Below are 19,171 nucleotides of genomic sequence, written 5' to 3'. Positions count from 1 at the left end.
AAAAACAAGTAAGAACAGTGGTGGGATAAGCATTTAAACACTTTACTCGCGTGGCGAAAACAAAATTAAAGAAATATTCTCATTAAAGTCAGGACTTCAATTCAAGACTTTGTGAGAGGAGTAATAAAATGTGTGTTTCGCTGCTTTAAAGACAGAAACTAGTGTTCATTTCGCATAATGACTGCATTTAGCAGTGAATACAAGATTCTTAACAAAACTAAAAACAAATAGGAAACATTTTATTATCTATGGTACTAGTGAGTGCGTTAAATCTGCTAGTCCTATGGAAAGAATGGATGTGAACCCAAATATGCTTTATAATATTGTCTTCAAAGTAAGTCCAAACTTGGAGTAAGAGTCTACATGCATGAAACTCTTGTGTATTTATGACAGTGTTGGACTTCTCTAGAGTGTTCCATTAGATGCTATTTAACCCTGAAGTGAAGGAGAGTTGACTTACAAAAGAGCCCAATTAATTTAAAACCAAACCTAAAAACAGGATTGTAACTCCACACACACACAACACACACACACACACACACACACCCATCCACCACATCTGTTTGTTTTACAGCTGGTAATCCCTTTGTTTTCCCTTTATTCACATTTGCATCGTATTGTGTTCCAGTTGCTGGAATGTGGGCTAACCTATGTGATCCCTATGTGCTGAGTGCAATAATGTTGTGGTTGTGGGTGAGCGTGTGTGTGTGCGTGTGTGTGTGTGTGTGTGTGTGTGTGTGTGTGTGTGTGTGTGTGTGTGTGTGTGTGTGGTGTGTGTGTGTGTGTGTGTGTGTGTGTGTGTGTGTGTGTGTGTGTGTGTGTGTGTGTGTGTGACGGCGCGTGCTTCACTGCAAAGATTCATGTAGCTCCAGGACATGCATTTTTTTTAGTGCATCTTGTTAGTTCATTCCTGTCACCTCTCTCTCCCTCTCCCTCTCCCTCCCTCGCTCTCACCATCCCTTGCTTTTTCAGCGCTGAAGGGGGGATGGGGAAGGGGAGGCAGACGGGGGCTGAGAGGGGAGGCAGTGGCGGTGGAGGCAGTAGCCATGGTTACAATGCCACGACAAATATTCATCAAGTCGTTAAAATAAAAACAAACTGGAGTGCATTATAATTGCCCTTCCTGACTGTATCCAATAATGCGTTCATATATTATGAGTGAGGGGGAGCAGAGTGGGAGGCCTCACACACACACACACACACACACACACACACACACACACACACACACACACACACACACAAATGCTGTTAGTGATAAAAAAAGCAATATTGGCTGACCTGCGGGCGAAATGTACGTGACAGAGGCTAACCCGTCACTCGCACACTTCTGAGCTTTTTTTTGTGCAACTTTATGTTCACGTTACCTGCTTACGGAAACCCCTTTGAGTACTTTCGTGAGTCTCTCCACTCTTTTTTTTCTTTGTCCCTCCATCTCTCGCTCTTCCTCTACTGTTGTGTAGCCTCAGGCGATACTGTGATGTGTCCTCCCTCTGTCCCTCCCTCCCTCTCCCTCTCTCTCTGTCCCTGTCACCTTCAATTGCTCTGTGAAACTAGACACACTGCCTGGGGCAGGGAGGGAGGGAGGGAGGGAGGAGGGAGAGAAGGGAGAGAGGAAAAGAGAGAGGGCACTAGAAGAGAGAAAGACAGCTTTATAGACAGACAGAAGGAACAAGCATTTGTGTAAAGAGAGAGAATTGATCACAACAGCTTGGATGTTGAAGCACAATGAGAATCGATTACCTGCATCAGGTTAATCAATCTCTTCCATTCCCCAAAAAAAAAAAGTGACACTTTAATAGCATGTTGGAAGGAACAGAGAGACATACAGGGACAATTTAGGCCAGCATTTGACCCTTGACCTGGTGTGTGTCTTTGTGTGGGTGCATCAAGATACGACTTACCTTGTGTTTGGTTTCAGAGAGTCCTGTTACTGTGTTTGTTCGTCTCTGGAGAGTACCCTGTTAAACAGGTTTGTGGAGCCGCATCGTAATCCAACTTATTGGTGCACTAAGGAGCATAAGAGGAACCTGCTATTTTTTTTATCTAAACAAAAACCTTATATCTCTTATGTATTTTTGATAAATGTAAGTGGGCTATAAATACCTCTGACCCATGATAGTTTGAAGACAAACAGCTATTGTCTAAAAGGAGCCTTTATAAGACTCCACATAAAATAATTTACTCACTTCATCTTCTCAGTATTTGTTTGGATTTGTTAATAATTTATAGAAGCCAAATGGGTTTATGGTGCGTTTTACCTCACATGAAACAACGTTTTCATTAAGAATGGTAAAATCCTCCAAGTGATCAGACATTCTTGGTTTCTCTGCAGTGGGTCAAAAAGATTGGCAGGTAAATATGGACTACAACCTTGATTGGTCCAGTGTCACATTTATTTGATTTGATTGGCCCTCCAGTGGATAGGACAACAGGTCTGATTGGCCGATGTACCTTCCAGTGGTGGCGCACGAGCTCTGCTGCAGGTGTGCAGTCACGCAGGTAGGTACCCCACAATTTACTGAGAATTCTATCAAAACCCATATTTTTAATAGACTGAAATGTGCACAAATATGTGAATTTAACAAATAACCTCACACTTTTCTGGATGAAATGAACTGCTGGATTTTATTTTGTATCATTCAAGAAGGAGGTGGAGGACTACGAGAACAAATTTGTTCTATTAATCACACTATCAATCCTCAGCATTTTTATTTTGATATGCCTCATCAGATTGTGCTGGTACTTGGTGAATGACATCCTGAGGTGACTGACTATCTGACTCACAAGGAATGTGTTTATGATAACGGAATTTCCTTTTAATATTGGTCTAAAATTGGAGGGATTGAAGCCCACATGTGCTATTTCATATGCACATTCAGACAAGCAGGAGACGGCAACTTTTAGGTATAATACACAAGAAAACAACAGCTTGCTGGCGATACAAATGAGTCATCAAGTAAACCAGCGTATCAAATGACAATGCACACCTGGGACTTGGAGAGCTGCAGTGTTACAGTATGAATGTCAGGGGCAATGGAGGGCCCCTGCTGTCCAGTATCCGTGAATCCTAAACTGGGATGAGACTGAGAGGGAACCCCTACAGCTCCACAGAGACTATTTGTGGTCTGTGGTCCAGATTTTTTCCCGACAGACGGACAGAGCTTCTCCAATGGCCCAGCCCTCGCAATTAACGGGTTCGGGTGAGAGTTGAGGTTATTCTGCTCTCTGATCTCCACGTTCCCGTTTGGACAAAAAACTCTCTAGAGGAAGCAGCTGCGGCTGAGGATCAGCTTTGGACTTGACTCTGGGGCTGGAGAAAGTTGGACAGCAGAGGCTGTGGCGTCCGGTTTGGTTGGGGTTGTTGACGTGGCCTTGCCTCCAATTGCTGCCCACTCCAATTCCCCACGCAGGTGAAGCCATTCTGCCGATTGCTCTCAGTGTGAGGTTTCACTGTGTTGTTTTTAACCAAAGCCACTAGAGACAATCATTATATCCATCCCTCCAATTAAGGAAGGGAAGAAAGGAAGGGCAGGACAGATCCTCCTGCCCCAGTGTCAATAAAAGAAAATCCCAGAACAGAGACACCTCAATCTGCAACGAACATAATTAATACAGGTGAGGGCTGTTAAAAGAGTGAAACGTTTTGAAAAAAATTAAACCAAAGAGGAAAATCATTGAACTTATCGGCCCTGGCTCGATGTCTGAGAGCTGATTTCAAAAGAGCTGCTTTTGGTGCAGCTTTAGACTGTCTCCTGAATGTGATTTATTTGATTTAATTGGCCGATGTACCTTTTTGTGGGCGGGACAACCGCTCCGATTGGCTGATGCACCTTCAGGGGGCGGGACATCCGCGCTGTTGCAGGTGCGTGCACATACAGGTACCTCAGTTTACCTGGAATTCTATCGAAACTTCGCGGGGTGTTTTTAGTCGACAGAAATGCGCACAAACATGTGAATTTAACAAATAACCCCGTACTTCTAGGGATGGAATGAACCGCTGGACTTAATTGTGCATCATCCAAGAAGAACGTGGAGGGACTCCGAAAACAAAGTCCGAGTTCGATAGTTTTCAGGCACATTTGTGTTTTCGCTTGGAAATCATCGACGGATTCTACAAAATGTCGACGAAACTTTGGTTTGCAGTCGTTCTTTGGAGCGCAACAGGTGAGCCTCGACCGTTAAGTCACCTCCCTGTTCCTTCCTCTCACCGTGTCTCGACCTGAAATCACCCATTACGCACTCAACCCGGGCTTCTGTTTACCCAGAAGACAAACTCAGGGTGTGACACGATGTGCTTTTGTTTTGTTTTTCTGTTTTTCTCCCCGAGACACAGTTAAAAAAAAAAGTAACGTTTCTGTCTTTTACGCAGGCGTTTCGGTTTCCCTGGCTCAGGAATGTGGCCGCCCTCCTTTGTCAGGGAACAGGATCGTGGGGGGAATGGACGCCATGGATGGAACTTGGCCCTGGCAGGTGGATGTTCAGGTGGGATGACCCTTCAGAAACCCCTCCTCTCAGCCTGAGCGTTCAGTATAAAGGCCCCTTGCATATTCCCATAAAAGAAAGCACACACCTGTAAAGTACTGTTTTAACTTTTCAACGGCACAGCTTATTTCTCACTCCCAATGTTTCCAGTGCATTTCGTTGGGGCTCGTACAGCAGGGTTGTTATGGAATGTGAATCCTTAAGCCTGAAGTTGTGATCTGATGATCCTTCAGAAACCCCTCCTCTTACACTACAAACTGTGATCCAGAGAGCTGGTTTTGTTTGCCAGGCTGACCTGCTGAGACAGAGCTTTGCTTGTGATGCTTGAGGTGACTCACTCTTATTTTCCTCTGGCCATTCAGAGAGCAGGGGCTCATATCTGTGGAGGCTCCATCATCTCCGAGGACTGGGTCCTGTCAGCCGCACACTGTTTCCCCAAGTAAGTCCGCTCTCCTCAGACTCACACTCATACCTGAGCTCACACAGGCACCTAAACGCTTCCAAAACACTGTGCATAACAAAAACATATGATCCCATGGAATCTTTTTTTTAATTTGAGTTAATAAGGGTTAAATTTTGATCATTTGTAAGCTGAACCTGACGGCTTGAAATATACATTTTTATGTAAATAAACCATATTTCATCAGATGTACATGTGTTTCTATGGAAATCTTATTTTGTATGTGCTCAATAGCTTTAGTTTGTTCATAAGTATTTTGTTTTTTTCTCTTCAAGGGAAGTACTTTTTAAAAAATATACCCGTGACGGTTGTTTTTCTGTCTTTATCAGAAACGTTTCTGATGGAAGATATGTTTTAAAAACCCGAAAAGAAGAAAGCAATATACTTGTGAACAATCAATATCTATTCAAAGTGTTCTTGGTGTCTCGTCTTTATTGCAGTGAATTCCTGCTCATCGTTATTTAACTCTTAATATCTTAGTCACCATAAAATGTAAACGTGTCACATTTCAGACACCAGCTATTATTTCCAGTCCGGCGGGTTTTATTTGTATCCCTCTGTCTCATGTCAGTCCCAATGACGTGGGCTCTTACGTCCTCTACGCCGGCCGGCACCAGCAGAATGGCTACAACCTTCACGAGTCGTCGCACCGTGTGAGCTATGTGGTGGTCGCACCGGGTTATGACGAGCCTCACGGCGGCAAAGACGTTGCTCTGGTGAAGCTGTCCAGCCCGGTGCAGTGGTCGGATCACATCAGACCCGTGTGCCTGCCCAGCGCCGGCATCCTGTTCCCTGCTGGCATGACGTGCTACGTCACCGGCTGGGGCTTCATCCGGGACAACGGTAAGGCTCTCCAACGTTCTCAAATCATGTCGGCAAGACAAATCACATGCTGGAGGGAGGAGTTCTACCTTCGTTTCACTTTTAAAAAAATTCAAACCTTAATTTGCTGTATTGTTGGTTTGAACTGAACAAATCTAACTTTATGAAGAAAATCAACAGTCATTTTAGATCCTCGCCATGTGTATTCAGATTATTGTATCACAGTGAAGAAACTGAAGGAAAGATGAGATTACTGGTGTTTTTACTTTAGGAACAACTTGCTTCGTTGGATTAACTTGTAAAACACACTCGTACTTGACCGTCTGTCTTCAGTGCCTCTGCCAGGAAGCGGGACTCTGCAGGAAGTCCAGGTGCCAATCATCTCCCAGAGTTCATGTCAGGAGATGTACCAAACAGACCCGTCGGAGCAGGTAGACATCCTGCATGACATGATCTGCGCTGGATACCAGGAGGGCGGCAGAGACTCCTGCCAGGTACTGTTGGATCGGCTGTTTGTTCTGTTGTTTACATTTACACACACACACACACACACAAACAAGCTGCACTGAAAAACACTTGGGAGTATTATGAGGCAGCCTGTTTGAACACGTGCTTGTGTCGTCCTCCTCAGGGTGATTCTGGAGGGCCGCTGGTCTGCCAGATGGTGAATGGGACCTGGGTCCAGGCCGGGGTGGTGAGTTTTGGACTGGGCTGCGCTCACCAGAACAAACCGGGCGTTTATGCCAGACTGACCTCCTTCACGGATTTCATCAAGAACGCAGTGCCGACGATCCAGCTGCACGGCGGAGCCCATCCGAAGTGGTGCAGGAGCACGGCCGTGTTTCTGAGCTGCCTGTCCTCGCTGCTAATGCTGCTACAAAGATGAGACCTCATGAAAACGCAACATGCAAAGCCCTGCATTCATGAGGTCAAGAGGAAATGTCTGATGCAAAGTGTCCTAAACAGTCACTATAGAAAAGTTACACGTATCCATAATGCACATGAAGCCATGTGATGTGATACCTCTGCATTATGAGATTTGATTGAAAATAGTTTTGATAGGTTTTGTATTTTAAAGTACCATGAACATAGAATATCTTCTGCATTTCAAATAAATTGTTACATTAACCCTTAAAATCTATGCTGTTGTCAACTTGTACCATGTTTCTTATTGTAACTTTTTTTTAATTTGAATTTCAAGTGTTTTTAACTTGCTCAACTCTTAAGTCAGCATGCAATAATTCCATCCTGGACGGCTGTCCAAAGGGTCACAAAGAGACAATCACACACACGTTAACACATACAAGAACTTTGACAGTTTTCTTTATTATGAAAGCACTGCATGTCGTGGTTTTAAAAAAAGAGACTACTTGGTAGTGCCTATTAAAAAATCGTTTTTAAATTATTAGGATAAGAGGATCTTCCCTCGTGGTTTTATTGTGTTAAAAAAAACAAAAAACTACACAAATCTCAGTGTCGTCTTACAGGAAAGCGCAAGTCAGGCATCAGGGGGAATGGTATCTGAGAGAATCATGGGAGAGCCGAGCTGCAACTCCTGCTGCAGTGATTCCAGATCCGCCGGAGTCATGCGGTGAACTTCACTCCAATCAGATAAGAGGGAGGCTGAGAGCGGGGCCGAGTCGAAGCTGAAGGACGAAAACGCAAGAAGACATTTTTGAAATTTAAAAACTAAACATGTTCCATAGAAGTCTGTTAAAAACGCTGCTTTGAGGAGGTGGTTAAAATCAGCATCGTAGTCCACTTTTAAAATGAGATTTGACTTTGCGCTTGACTAACTAAAGATAATTTTAAAAAAAATACAGATTTTAAAATTGCTACAGGACATTAGGATCCTAAAGACACATGGCAGCATTAATTTATCAAGCTTAAGATGCATTGACCAGTTGAGTCGACAAAAATATTGTCAACAACCAACAGTGAATAGATTCATACGACTGCTGGATAATGAATCCTAAAGCCTCATATTTTGAGAAAAGGAAACATCTTTATTTACCAAATCTAACTTTGGTTGTATATTTATTCTCCAGGCATTCATGACACTTAACTGCTCACATAAACAATAACAAAACTGAAAATGATGTCCTCTGTGTATTGCAATTAAGTTGTTTGAGGGAGTGATCTATGAGATATGTGGACATATTGGAATTTTCCACTTCATCCCAAGTGTTTATTGTGATGAATCAGTGAGAACATAAATGCGACGGGTTAAGAAATCTTATTTTAGTTGTAAAATCACAGACATTATTGAATTATCATCCACATTTTCTGATATAACATGGGATACTAAATTATACTAAATGCATACCTGCTCATATCGCTCAGTGTAAAATGGAAGCAGATTGATACATGTATTTTTATTATTCCCTTCCAACGATCGGACCTCACCTGTCGCGGTCACAGTGTTGCAGGTCTGTGAGAGACTGGTTGAGGAGGTCATCCAGGTCGAAGCCCACGCCGTAGCCCGCCCCACTGCCCTTTGGGGTGACTGAGAACACGGGAGGTAAAACATCTTCTACCTGACAAGATGAAAAAAGTAGAAAACATTGGGTCACAGGAACTTCAGATCCTTCACATCACATTCAGACAAGCAGGGGAAAACGACTTTTAGGTATAATACGCAAGAAAACGACAGCTTGCTGGCGACACAAACGAGTCATCAAGTAAACCAACGAGTCAAATGACAATGCACACCTGGGACTTGGAGAGCTGCAGTGTTACAGTATGAATGTCAGGGGCAATGGAGGGCCCCTGCTGTCCAGTATCCGTGAATCCTAAACTGGGATGAGACTGAGAGGGAACCCCTAAAGCTCCACAGAGACTATTTGTGGTCTGTGGTCCAGCTTTTTCCCCGACAGACGGACAGAGCTTCTCCAACGGTCCAGCCCTCGCAGTCAACGGGTTCGGGTGAGAGTTGAGGTTATTCTGCTCTCTGATCTCCACGTTCCCGTTTGTCTCTCGGGTGTTCCGTGACTGAGTTTTGGACAAAAAACTCTCGAGAGGAAGCAGCTGCGGCTGTGGATCAGCTTGGACTTGACTCTGGGGCTGGAGAAAGTTGGACGTCGGAGGCTGCGGCGTCCGGTTTGGTTGCGGTGGCCTCGCCTCTAATTGCTGCCCGTTCCAATTCCCCACGCAGGTGAAGCCGCTCTGCCCGTTGCTCTCGGCGTGCGGTTTCAGTGCGTTGGTTTTACCGAAGCCACTCGTTACAGTCGTTATATCCATCCCTCCGCTCGCAGCAACAACCATATCCGCTGGAGTCTTCCTCGGGCTCATGGAGAAGAGTAGCGACGGTTGCTGGGTGCTTGGCGGCTGAAAGACGCCTGGCTGGTTCGCTTTGACTTGAGAGAGTAACTGTTCATGAGGATGAGTCTTCCTCACATCCTTGTCTGCTTTGTTGTTCAGTGCTCCTTGAGAATTCTCACCGACGGCTGCATTTCTGTGCGAGTTCACATTACCGTCCTTGTGCTTTGCCCCGTCGTTGTTGGAAGTGGGACATTTCTCATTGCAGCCGCCGATCATTTTCGTCCAGCGCTGCAAAAGGCTTTTATCATTGTCGCTCAGCAGGACACCTCCCAGTGAATCCCCTTGTTTTCCTTCTCTTCGCTCCTTCTCCTTCAGTTTCCTCTCCCTCTCTCGGGCTCGTTCCTGCCGCTTCCTTCTTTTCTCCTCTCGTTCTCGTTGACGCTCCTGGGCTGTGACAGGCCGGCGGGATTCAGGAACGGAAGAAAGGGAGGACGGGACACCTCCGCCTGCACCAGTGTCAATGCCCAGAGCAGAGACACCTCCATCTGCAACGGACATATTGAACACAGGTGAAGGCTGTTCAAAGAGTGAAACGTTTTAAAAAGCGTTAAGGCAGACAGCAAAAATCATTTCACTTACCAGCCCTGGCTCTATGTCTGAGAGCTGATTTCAAAAGAGCTGCTTTTAGTGCAGCTTTAGTATCTTCTGAAATGGCTCCCTCTTTTCTGGGCCCCTCCGCTGTACACGGTGCAGGCCGAGGATTCTTGGACAGTGACTGTGAAAGGGATTGAGAAAGTGACTGGGCCTGTACTGCAGACAGAGAGAGGGAAGGCACAGTGGTGGGGAGAGGTGTCATGTCCTGTGCTGGTGTTACAGTGATGGTGGCGGGTGCCTGTGCCATGGACTGGTTCTGGCCGTTTTGACCCAGAGGAGCTCGAGCGCTGGTCAGCTGCTCCTGTACCTCACTGTCTCTCATCGCCTCTGATGAGTTATCCTGACTTGATACAGGTGTCGTCAGATCGATCGTCTCGGGCTGGCCGCTGTCCGAGTTGGCACTGGGCATGTCTACGTCGACCGGGCCACTGTCATTTTTAGTGAGGTGAGGCAAGTTGTGAGTGACATGAGGTGGGGCGACTTCTAAAATGGACGCGGGCTTATTAAATGTTTGCATCTGATTTGTAAACACGTGGCTCCCCTCTGCTGGTGTGTTGTCTTGCTGCTGCTGCTGCGCTTCTGCTTTTCTCATCTGCTGCTGCATCTGTGCTGCTGGTGGGTGCTGTGCCAATGGAACCAGCGCTGATTTCGTCAGGCTTACAGTTGCAGCCGGAGCGATACGCTGGCTGCTGCTTGGCGCCGTCGCTCTGCCGTTCACCCTCGGCAAGGGCCTGAACTGCAGCTTCTGACTGCAGCTCTGTTTGTTTCGATGAAAGTCCTGGATCTCCATGAGAATCGCCTCTTTAATTTGCTCCTTGTTCATTGGAAGCTTGTCAAACTCAAAGTCAAAAGCGGGCACACAAATTGGCTCGTCGTCTTGGTCGTGGTACTTGGCGAGGTAGGAGTGCTCCAGCGCTTCTGTCACGCTAATCCGCTGCCGAGGGTCAAAGCGCAACATGGCCGCCAGCAGGTCCAAAGCCTGCGGTTCAGCTTGTGGGTACAGTTTTGCCAAAGGCACAGCAGAGCGCGATGGAAGACTCTGAACATAGGAGCGCACTCGATCAGCCCTAATAGCGCCGATTAAACCCTCTGGAGGAGTGCCCAACACGTTCAGAATCAGCTGCAGCTGGTGTACGTAGTGCTTCCCGGGAAAAAGCTGCTTGCGCCCCAGCATTTCTGCAAAGATGCAGCCGACGGACCACAAGTCAATGGCCAAAGTGTAGTGATTCAGCGACAGCAGGAGCTCAGGAGCACGGTACCATCGAGTCGCCACATATTCTGTCATGAAGGAGTGAGACTCCTCGGGGTGTGAACTCAGACCCCTCGCCATGCCGAAGTCACCGATTTTTAGCTCACAGTTTTCGTTCACCAGCAGGTTGGAGGGCTTGAGGTCCCGGTGGATGACGTTGGCGGAGTGCACATACTTAAGGCCACGGAGGAGCTGGTACAGAAAGTAGCGCGTGTGCTCTGGGGTGAGCGTCTGGGCAGAGTGGATGATCTGGTGCAGGTCACTCTCCATGAGGTCCAGCACCACATACCTACACACAGGAGGTGGAAACGTGACATTTATCATTCAGCCAACAGGAAATGGAACTTTGGTCGTTTAAATGTCTTAAAAGGGAAATGAGGATCTGTGAAAAAGTCCTGATGCGTAAAGTCACGAGCGAAAAAGAATTACATTGTACAAAATATAGAAAAGAAAGGATTTCTCATCAGCCTTAAACACACAAACGTATTCCTACACATTCATTATTTGACTTTTATGTGATAAATATCAGCCAACAAGGTCACAGGGGAAAGAAAGTTACATACACAGACTTGAAGGCAGAGTGAGGAAGGTTTGGCTGCAGAATGTCTTTGATGGCAATGATGTTGTCATGCTTGAAGTGCTTGAGAATCTTCAATTCTCGCAGTGTGCGTTTGGCATTTGTCACTACCTCAAAAGCATTTGAGATCTTCTTTATCGCCACCTGCTGGCCTGTAAAATTTAAACATACAACTCGTATTAAAAAAAAAGACAAACCCCAACATCCACCAGTAATAATTTTCCGTTTTAAGATATGACAGAATGAGTTTTTTCATGGAAAAAAAATCCCACCATTGTCTCTCCTTCTGGCAGAAGAAACAACGCCGTAGGCCCCTGTGCCGATGGTTTCTATAATATCATACTCTTCTCCAACGTCAAATTTGACATCTAAAGAATGTGCTTTAAGCAGAGCCAAGTTTTTTGCTGCCATGCTGGTGTCTGTGTTGCTGCCTGTTGCCTCCACCCCACGCTGGTTCTGGTTTTCTCGGCCTTTGTCGCTGGCCATTCTTTCTGGGGATACCACAGGATGCCCATTTTTACACTCTCCGCCTTCCTTATTTGACATTGTTCTGCAAAAAAGAAAGAAAGAAGAAGTGAGATGTATTCCTTGCTATCATCTTACAGGTGTTTAACCGCATTGTTTGGCTATATATATTACACGACTTCAGTTACATGAGAGTGTGGGGTATCTGGCCCTGGGAAACCTTTTTAAAAAATTGCCTCACTCACATGTTTTCACATTTTGTTTTGGTTGTTGACTGATTATATACAACTAGTTCTTGGTTATGCTGTTACCTTTAGTATATATGATGCATATAGAAAACACTAAGTTACAAAGAAGTTACAAAACTACCGAATAAAGAATAAAGTTTACGCCATGCAAGTGTTATGGAACACATATAATATCTCATTTTAAATTCTTTAAAATGTATTATAATATCATAAGAATGGGTTGGTACAGGTATGAAGAGGCGTTTTTACAATCCGTTTATTGACTTGTTATTTCAGTTTGTGAATATGTGATGCAAACAGAATGACTGGGGAGAGGGTATGATTTAATGAGCATATACAAAACAATAGTATTGTTATTATGTTTGTTCAAACTAAAAAAACATGCAGAACAATATTTTGCTTTGTTTGAAGTTATTGGGAATTCCACAAATCTAAGACAAGAGCATCCCTATTTGTCTTACAATTGGGACATTTCAATACGTCAAGCAAATGAATAGTGATGAGAGTAGCAAAAGAATATGAACAGTAATAGTAAGTATCAAAAACAATAATAACAATAACAATTGTATAGAAAAACGTTGGTAACTGTGACAATATTTTTCATTCTTGCATGATAATGTTGGTCGTGACTGGAAATATTCCTAATTATGTTATGATTGCACTGAACAAATGAATTAATAATGTAGCACTTATCTAGACAAAAGTAAACACGAGATATTGATCTCTGTGTAACTCAAAAAACCGGTTCTAATACAAAAAAATGACCAGCTCGGCCAAATTAAAGGCAGCCAGTGGCTCACTACTGCCCCCAAAAGCTTAAAAGTCTCATCCCCGATTCCTTCCACAGGGTATCTTTAAGCTCGCCCAGGTGATGAGACTCGATTGTTTCAAAAGAGCATTTAGGCATTTAAATCTAAAGGGTGAAAGTGAATGAAACTGAGCTGACAGGACAGGCACCAGGAGTAATCCACACAATAACCTCTTTACTGATGGGAGGCCTGGAAGTACCCCCAAACCTGTAGCTCTTAGGCTGAACAACGACTAAAACTTACAGCTGGAGTTCAGTGCGAGTGGCAGGAAAACAAGCCAACAACAAACAAGGCAGTAAAGACACGCTGCTTTGTCTCCAGGAGAAACACGCTGCGTGATAAAGAAGCAGCTCGCAGCACTTGGCGCAGGGGCGTAGGCTAGTTACCTGGAGCGCTGCCGTTAACACACGGAGCTCGTTAAAAGCCTTCGCCCCGGGGAAAATAACCGAACAACGCGTTTCCTACAACAACACCTGCTTCTTTATTACCTTGTGGGTGAACCGCTACATCCGGGTTTACGTTTGCGATCCCCTCGTAACGCGACTATTTCTTGTTTTGTCTGCCGCTTCCTCGCACGACTTCCGTGTTTTGCTTGAACGACATGTGGCTTTCCAATCAGCTGTTGCGACGTCACACATACTACCCAATAGGAGAAGATATCGAAACGGAGGCGGGACGTGACTGTGGACAGAGGGGTCTCTGTTTTGGTGTTAATTATTTATTTTTGGGTGGCGACGGCTTTCCCTTAATTAATTATTGTCCACTCTCGAACACATTTATGTGAAACTCTATTTTGATAGAACAATTGGTGTCTTGAAAATGTGTTACTGCAGTGGCACTATAATAATAATACTACTACTACTACTACTACTACTAATAATAATAATAATAATAATAATAATAATAACAATAATAATAATAATAATAATAATAATAATAATAATGAAGATGATGATGATGATGATGAAACAATTTTATTCAAACTATGTATTTCAGCATTTTGCAGTAATTATAATTGTAGTAATTTGTAGGAGTAAAATCTGACTTTTTAAATAAGTTAGTTAGTTATTTAGATACACTGCAATGCTCATCCAGGATTCTGCATCTTGACTGATAATAAATGCAGAAACCACATTAGTTGAACTAATGAACTGTTCATGGTCTGCTAAGATGGATGTATGAAACTACAATAATTCAGTTATTGTTGCTTTGTTGATTGCTTCGTGTTGCATATTAGAGTAACCTCCACTCATATGAGGCTTTTCAGATGATTTCATGTGTAGTTTAGACAGTCAGAAGAAAACCAAAGATACATCTTGCCGGAACTGTGCTCAACGAATTCATTGTTATTGTTATTGTCAGTGTAATATTATATATTATGATTGATTCACTAGTATTAGCTGCCATCACCTGCCTTACTGTATTGTTTTAATTTTATGTGAAGTTGCCATCTGTCAATTATAACCTACTTTCTGCAAAGGTGAAGAAGAAAAAACCAACCCAAAAAACTCTGGGGATTCAGTTGATTCTTCTCATTTGAGAAGAAGAACCAGATTATAAAAAGGACATGTTCAACCTGTTATCAATATACGCCTCTTCACTTCATAGAACTCCATAAATAATCTCTAAAAGGACCTATTAGGTTTATATACTGGCACTGCTTCATTCACTGACGGGAATCGTTCTCACGACACAAGAATGCATCATGCTGAATTTACACAGCAGCAGTAGTGTGATGTAAAGTCAAACGGACTGAAGTCCACTAAAAGTACACAGTAAACACACATCTGGCTCGGTTCAACAGCTGGACGCGGCTGTCCAATCCCGTCGTGACAAGTCTGGAGCCGACCAATCAGATGTGAGAGTCCCACTGCTTCCACGTTGCCCTGATTTTAGTTTGGGGAAGTTTTAGAAAAGATCGAGGCTGATTGAGGAGATTTTTTGTTTTGTTTTACTTTTCACCCAGAAGCGTCCGCATGGCTGCTGCGGCTCAGGTCATGCCCAGGTGGGAGAGAAAAGTGCGCACATTCCTGTGCGTTCTCGGTTTGGTTCTGTCTGTGTACGCGCTCCACGTCGAGCTGTCCCGGGAGAGTAATCCAGATTACAGGGCAATGTGCGACCTGGGGGAGTCTGTGAGCTGCTCCAAGGTGTTTACCTCCAGGTAAGAGTCTCTACTTTACGCGAGGATGCATCTTCTGAGCAGAATCAACAGATCTCGACCCGTAAAAACGCAGATGTTTGGTCCACAGTTGGTTCCATCGCAGACATGCGCGGAGATTGTTGTGGTTGTTTTATTGCTTGTTTTTTTTTTTTTTTTTTTTTTTTACTGTTGCAGCCCCCTTCATTGCCACGTGTCGCAAATTCCTTTTGAAATACCACACATTTAAATATGCTGAGAATAGATATTGTTGTTGTTTTTGTTATTATTATTTCCTCCCTCGTTTAACCCTCTATTGAGAAAGTAACATAATTTCCTTACTTTTGCAAGTTTTATTGTTTCTTTAAATCTATTTGATAACAGTAACACAATCAATTAATAAAAACATTCGACCTGCGGAATAAAGCTGGCATGCTTCAACAGGATGCTACAATAATGCTATAAAACAAAACAAAACAAAGCAAAACAACTGTTTTTGCTTTTGCTGTGTTCTCTTCAAAATTGAAGAGAATGTATGTGCTGCAAATAGAAATTATATTTTCACATTTAACAGTTTTAAAATGTCCGATTGTTGAAAACATGTTCATGTTTACTGTAAATTTCACTTTCTTCAGGTTACGTGACATAAACACAATTTTTTTGTCAATCATTCTTCATTCAGATTAATTCAGTCAGTGGCTGATGTGATGGAAAATGTCAGAAAAGATGAGCTTTAAAAAAATAGGTAAAAAGAAGAGATAAGAACCAAATTGCATCTTCGTTAGCCATCTTTATATTTTAAGTACATAAATGACATAATAAAGGATAGTTTCACTTAAAAGCTGAAATGCACCCAGAATCACTTAGATCTGTTTTTGTTTTCCTTTATTAACAGATTTCCCGACATATAAATGAAATGCAATTTTGTTGTTTTTAAGACGGACCTTTACAGTTTAAAAATAAACATAGTAAAATGAAAGGATAATAACCTTACAATATAAATGATTCAACTTCACACATTTTCAAGTATTTAGTGCATTGTTCTCCATTTGCTCCATTTTGCAGCGTTCAACTTCTCATAATTCCTCCTCACAATATGCTTTTCATGCTAATGCCGCTTTTGTTCCTTTTGAAAACAGTGCAATCCCCAGAAAATAATGTACAAGTGACTGAAGTTACTTTCAAGGACAAAAACAATCCAGTCAATGTTTTCTATGCAATTTGATGCATTGCAGTGTCTCCCCACAACTTAAATTGGTCTCTGTTGTTTACCCGTTTTGGCTCATGCACCTTATATTTGACATCTCTGCTCTACCCGTGCCTGTTTTCTTCTTCTTCTTCTCCCTCTTCTTCTTTTGTTTTGGCAGATGGGGACGCGGTTTTGGTTTGGTCCAGTTCGTCGTGGCCAAAGACAGCCTGCTGAACCAGCCCAACAGCGTCCTCGGCATCCTGTTTTACACTCTGCAGATGGGCCTGGGTGAGTCCACTGCTGTCCTCTGCAAACTGCAGTGAAGAGAGTGCAAAAAAATATCCTTTGCAGTCCAGCGAACCAGTGGCTGTGCTTGTATTTCATCTATTTTTAGTATTTGCCTATATGTTGTATCGCAATAAATGAACTTACTTTCTTCTGAAAGCATTTTATTAGCTTAAGTTGGGTAGTTTTTGCTAGATTTCTGAGATATACTTTCTTGAATTACAGTTTTTATTTGTAGTAGTAGTCGTAATACTTTTTTAAGTTACTAAAGCCCTCTATCTGGTTGGTTTCTTTCTTGCAGGACTGTCTCTTTCCAGGAAAGCAGCGCAGCTTTTGGTGTTTTCCTCCTGGGTATCTGTCGCTGGATCCCTCTATCTTGCATTTATACTCGCCTTTGTTCTGGGGGACTTCTGCATGGTCTGTGTATCAACATACGTCGTCAACTTCGCTTTGCTGTACACCAATGTGAAACGAAGGAGTGCAATTGAAGGGAAGAAGGAAAAGTCTGGATAGAAAGTGTTACTTGTGAAATTCAGCACCTCTGCCCCCCCCCCCCCCCGCTGCCTTGACGCCACACTGGATCTGGAAAGCAAATACATTCCCTCAGTATTTTGGTCTTGATTACTACTTTTTTTTGCTTAATAAAACAAATCTTTTTGTATGTCGTTGTGTGTTTCTGATTCTGATTGCACATTTTGAATATTCACTCTTGTGTAACGTGATTTTGTCCTGATCTCGAGTCAGAATCAGAAGCACCAAAAGAGAAATAACAGTCATATTTTAAAGAAAATTAATTCAGGTTATACAAGAAAAAAAATAATATATTCAACAGAAATGTCAGACTTCTGAAAAGTATGATCATTTCTATGCACTCAATACTCGGTTGGGATCTCCATTAAGATGAAGGAATTATGAAGTGCTCTAAATGTTCCCAGTAAGTGGCTACGTTGACTGTGGATTTCAGAAAACACAGCGGACCAAGGCCAGCAGATGACATGGCGTTGGTCCACTGCAGTAATTCATGCAAACAGAGGCCCAGCTAAATATTGAGTGCATAGAAATGAACATTCTTTTCAGAAGCCTGATATTTCTGTTCAAAATACAAATTTTAATTGATCTTATGTCATATTCAGATTTTCTGAGGCAGAATTTGGGGTTTTCATTATTTGTGGGCTACAATCATCCAAACATAAAGAAATAAAGGCTTCAAATATTCATTCTATGTGTAATGAATCTATATGGTAATTGAGTTTTTGTTTTGGAAATCAGTGGCATAACTTATTTTCTTTTACCTTTTAATGAAACTGATTCTTTTTTTTTTTTATGTAAATGTATGCGATGAAGCTGTGCTGCTCTATAGCTGACAATTACTCTGTGCTCCCAGCAGATGGTAGTAAATACACAATAATATTCCCTTTCAGTACAAAGCAGCTGTTTTGGACGAATTTAAACTTACATAAGAGAAGAAAAAAAAAACATATAAGAGAGAACATTAAACCAACGATTTAACAGCTCAATTAGGCAGACTCACATTCTCTTTGTACAAAGGGACATTAATCCTCATGTGTGAAGTGGATGATCTGTGGACATATGATGCTGGCTTTGTGAACAATGAGCCTAAGCCTGCTTGCTGAATGTTGATGTGGGTTCTTTTGAGAACAACATTTACCAACTACAATTTTTACATGATGTTATGTATAGGGATAATCATTTAATTCAACTTTTGTGTGAACGAAAAAAAGCAAAATTTATATAGTTTATTCCATGAGCAATAGTGAGATTTTATGTGGGTTTCAGTTGGTAAAATCCAAATGATTTGCTCTTTAATCAACGTTTCTGTGCAGTTTGCATGCACTCCTTTTATGTGACTGGGTTTTCTCTGCCAGAAAAAAGGAAGGAACAAACATGCAATTGCCATTAATTGATCGATATTATTTGTCGGTGAGAGTACGACCTTGTGTTTACTCAGTGATAGACTAGTGACATGTCCAAGCTGTCCCTACCTTCAGCTTCCTCCTCTTTCTGTGTGAATGTTATCAGGTAAAGCACATTGTGACTGCTGAAGCAGTAAAATTCCCTATGGACAGAAAGTAAAGATCAATTTGCCCAAAACTAAGCTGGAACTGTTCTTTGCATATCCAGTAGTGTAACTGGCCATACCCTAACTTCAACATAATCACAACCACGCATGTTTTCAAGGAAGGAGATATTGATTTCTCGAGTAGGAATCTCCAATTTTATCGCTGTGTTCACATTAGATTCTCACGGGTATCAAAGAACAAGGACACACGCACACACTTTTGTTTAATCCATATAACATTGCACTTACTTACTGTGGCTTGAGTTCCAAAATACTTACCATAACACTCACCAATAGCTCATTTGATCCTTTATTTAAGTCTTTACCTTGAAATGTAATAATTTTACATTGTAGGAGCTAACAGTGTGTAAACAATTCAACGTCGGAGTCACACAAGTGCAGACACATGCATAACTAAAAAGATGTTGATGAAATAGCTTTAAAAAGAAA

At 42.7% G+C, this 19,171-nt stretch overlaps 3 protein-coding genes across 4 annotated transcripts; 2 read left to right on the top strand and 1 right to left on the bottom strand.

Annotated features, from left to right (window-relative positions):
* The first annotated feature begins 3,927 nt into the window (after positions 1–3,927).
* On the top strand, positions 3,928–6,891 carry LOC308146084 (serine protease 27). 2 transcript variants are annotated; one of them, XM_080517732.1, is made up of 6 exons: positions 3,928–4,167; positions 4,373–4,485; positions 4,848–4,924; positions 5,517–5,788; positions 6,101–6,261; positions 6,399–6,891. In XM_080517732.1, exons 1-6 carry the CDS (start codon positions 4,122–4,124, stop codon positions 6,651–6,653), a joined length of 924 nt encoding a protein of 307 aa, XP_080373858.1. In that variant the 5' UTR covers positions 3,928–4,121; the 3' UTR covers positions 6,654–6,891. The 2 variants fall into 2 exon arrangements, with proteins under 2 accessions (XP_080373858.1, XP_080373859.1); XM_080517733.1 differs by lacking the exon at positions 3,928–4,167 and adding an exon at positions 4,255–4,282.
* A 316-nt stretch (positions 6,892–7,207) lies between these two features.
* mapk7 (mitogen-activated protein kinase 7) lies at positions 7,208–13,590 on the bottom strand. Its single transcript, XM_080517701.1, has 7 exons — positions 13,519–13,590; positions 11,781–12,058; positions 11,495–11,660; positions 9,668–11,220; positions 8,480–9,573; positions 8,174–8,304; positions 7,208–7,413 (listed from the first exon to the last, which is right to left on the bottom strand). The coding sequence occupies exons 2-7, from the start codon at positions 12,052–12,054 to the stop codon at positions 7,266–7,268; spliced, it is 3,366 nt and encodes a 1,121-aa protein (XP_080373827.1). The 5' UTR covers positions 12,055–12,058; positions 13,519–13,590; the 3' UTR covers positions 7,208–7,265.
* Positions 13,591–14,948: 1,358 nt separating this feature from the next.
* vkorc1 (vitamin K epoxide reductase complex, subunit 1) lies at positions 14,949–17,302 on the top strand. The gene is made up of 3 exons (XM_080517737.1): positions 14,949–15,191; positions 16,535–16,644; positions 16,943–17,302. The coding sequence occupies exons 1-3, from the start codon at positions 15,007–15,009 to the stop codon at positions 17,152–17,154; spliced, it is 507 nt and encodes a 168-aa protein (XP_080373863.1). The 5' UTR covers positions 14,949–15,006; the 3' UTR covers positions 17,155–17,302.
* The last annotated feature ends 1,869 nt before the right edge of the window (positions 17,303–19,171 follow it).

The sequence above is a fragment of the Blennius ocellaris genome (assembly GCF_963422515.1).
Source record: "Blennius ocellaris genome assembly, chromosome: 21".
In the NCBI taxonomy this organism is placed as follows: Eukaryota; Metazoa; Chordata; class Actinopteri; order Blenniiformes; family Blenniidae; genus Blennius; species Blennius ocellaris.
Note: the sequence above shows the minus strand (reverse complement) of the source record. Positions and strands in the feature narration are given on the sequence as shown.

Coding starts and splice junctions, on each gene's coding strand:
- LOC308146084 (XM_080517732.1), top strand. CDS start 4,122: ATGTCGACGAAACTTTGGTTTGCAGTCGTTCTTTGGAGCGCAACAG. Junction 4,486..4,847: donor CCTGGCAGGTGGATGTTCAG/GTGGGATGACCC, acceptor CTGGCCATTCAG/AGAGCAGGGGCTCATATCTG. Junction 6,262..6,398: donor GCGGCAGAGACTCCTGCCAG/GTACTGTTGGAT, acceptor CGTCCTCCTCAG/GGTGATTCTGGAGGGCCGCT.
- mapk7 (XM_080517701.1), bottom strand. CDS start 12,054: ATGTCAAATAAGGAAGGCGGAGAGTGTAAAAATGGGCATCCTGTGGTA. Junction 9,574..9,667: donor CAGACATAGAGCCAGGGCTG/GTAAGTGAAATG, acceptor TGTCCGTTGCAG/ATGGAGGTGTCTCTGCTCTG. Junction 7,414..8,173: donor CAACACTGTGACCGCGACAG/GTGAGGTCCGAT, acceptor TTCGTCCTTCAG/CTTCGACTCGGCCCCGCTCT.
- vkorc1 (XM_080517737.1), top strand. CDS start 15,007: ATGGCTGCTGCGGCTCAGGTCATGCCCAGGTGGGAGAGAAAAGTGCGC. Junction 15,192..16,534: donor TCCAAGGTGTTTACCTCCAG/GTAAGAGTCTCT, acceptor TTGTTTTGGCAG/ATGGGGACGCGGTTTTGGTT. Junction 16,645..16,942: donor CACTCTGCAGATGGGCCTGG/GTGAGTCCACTG, acceptor TCTTTCTTGCAG/GACTGTCTCTTTCCAGGAAA.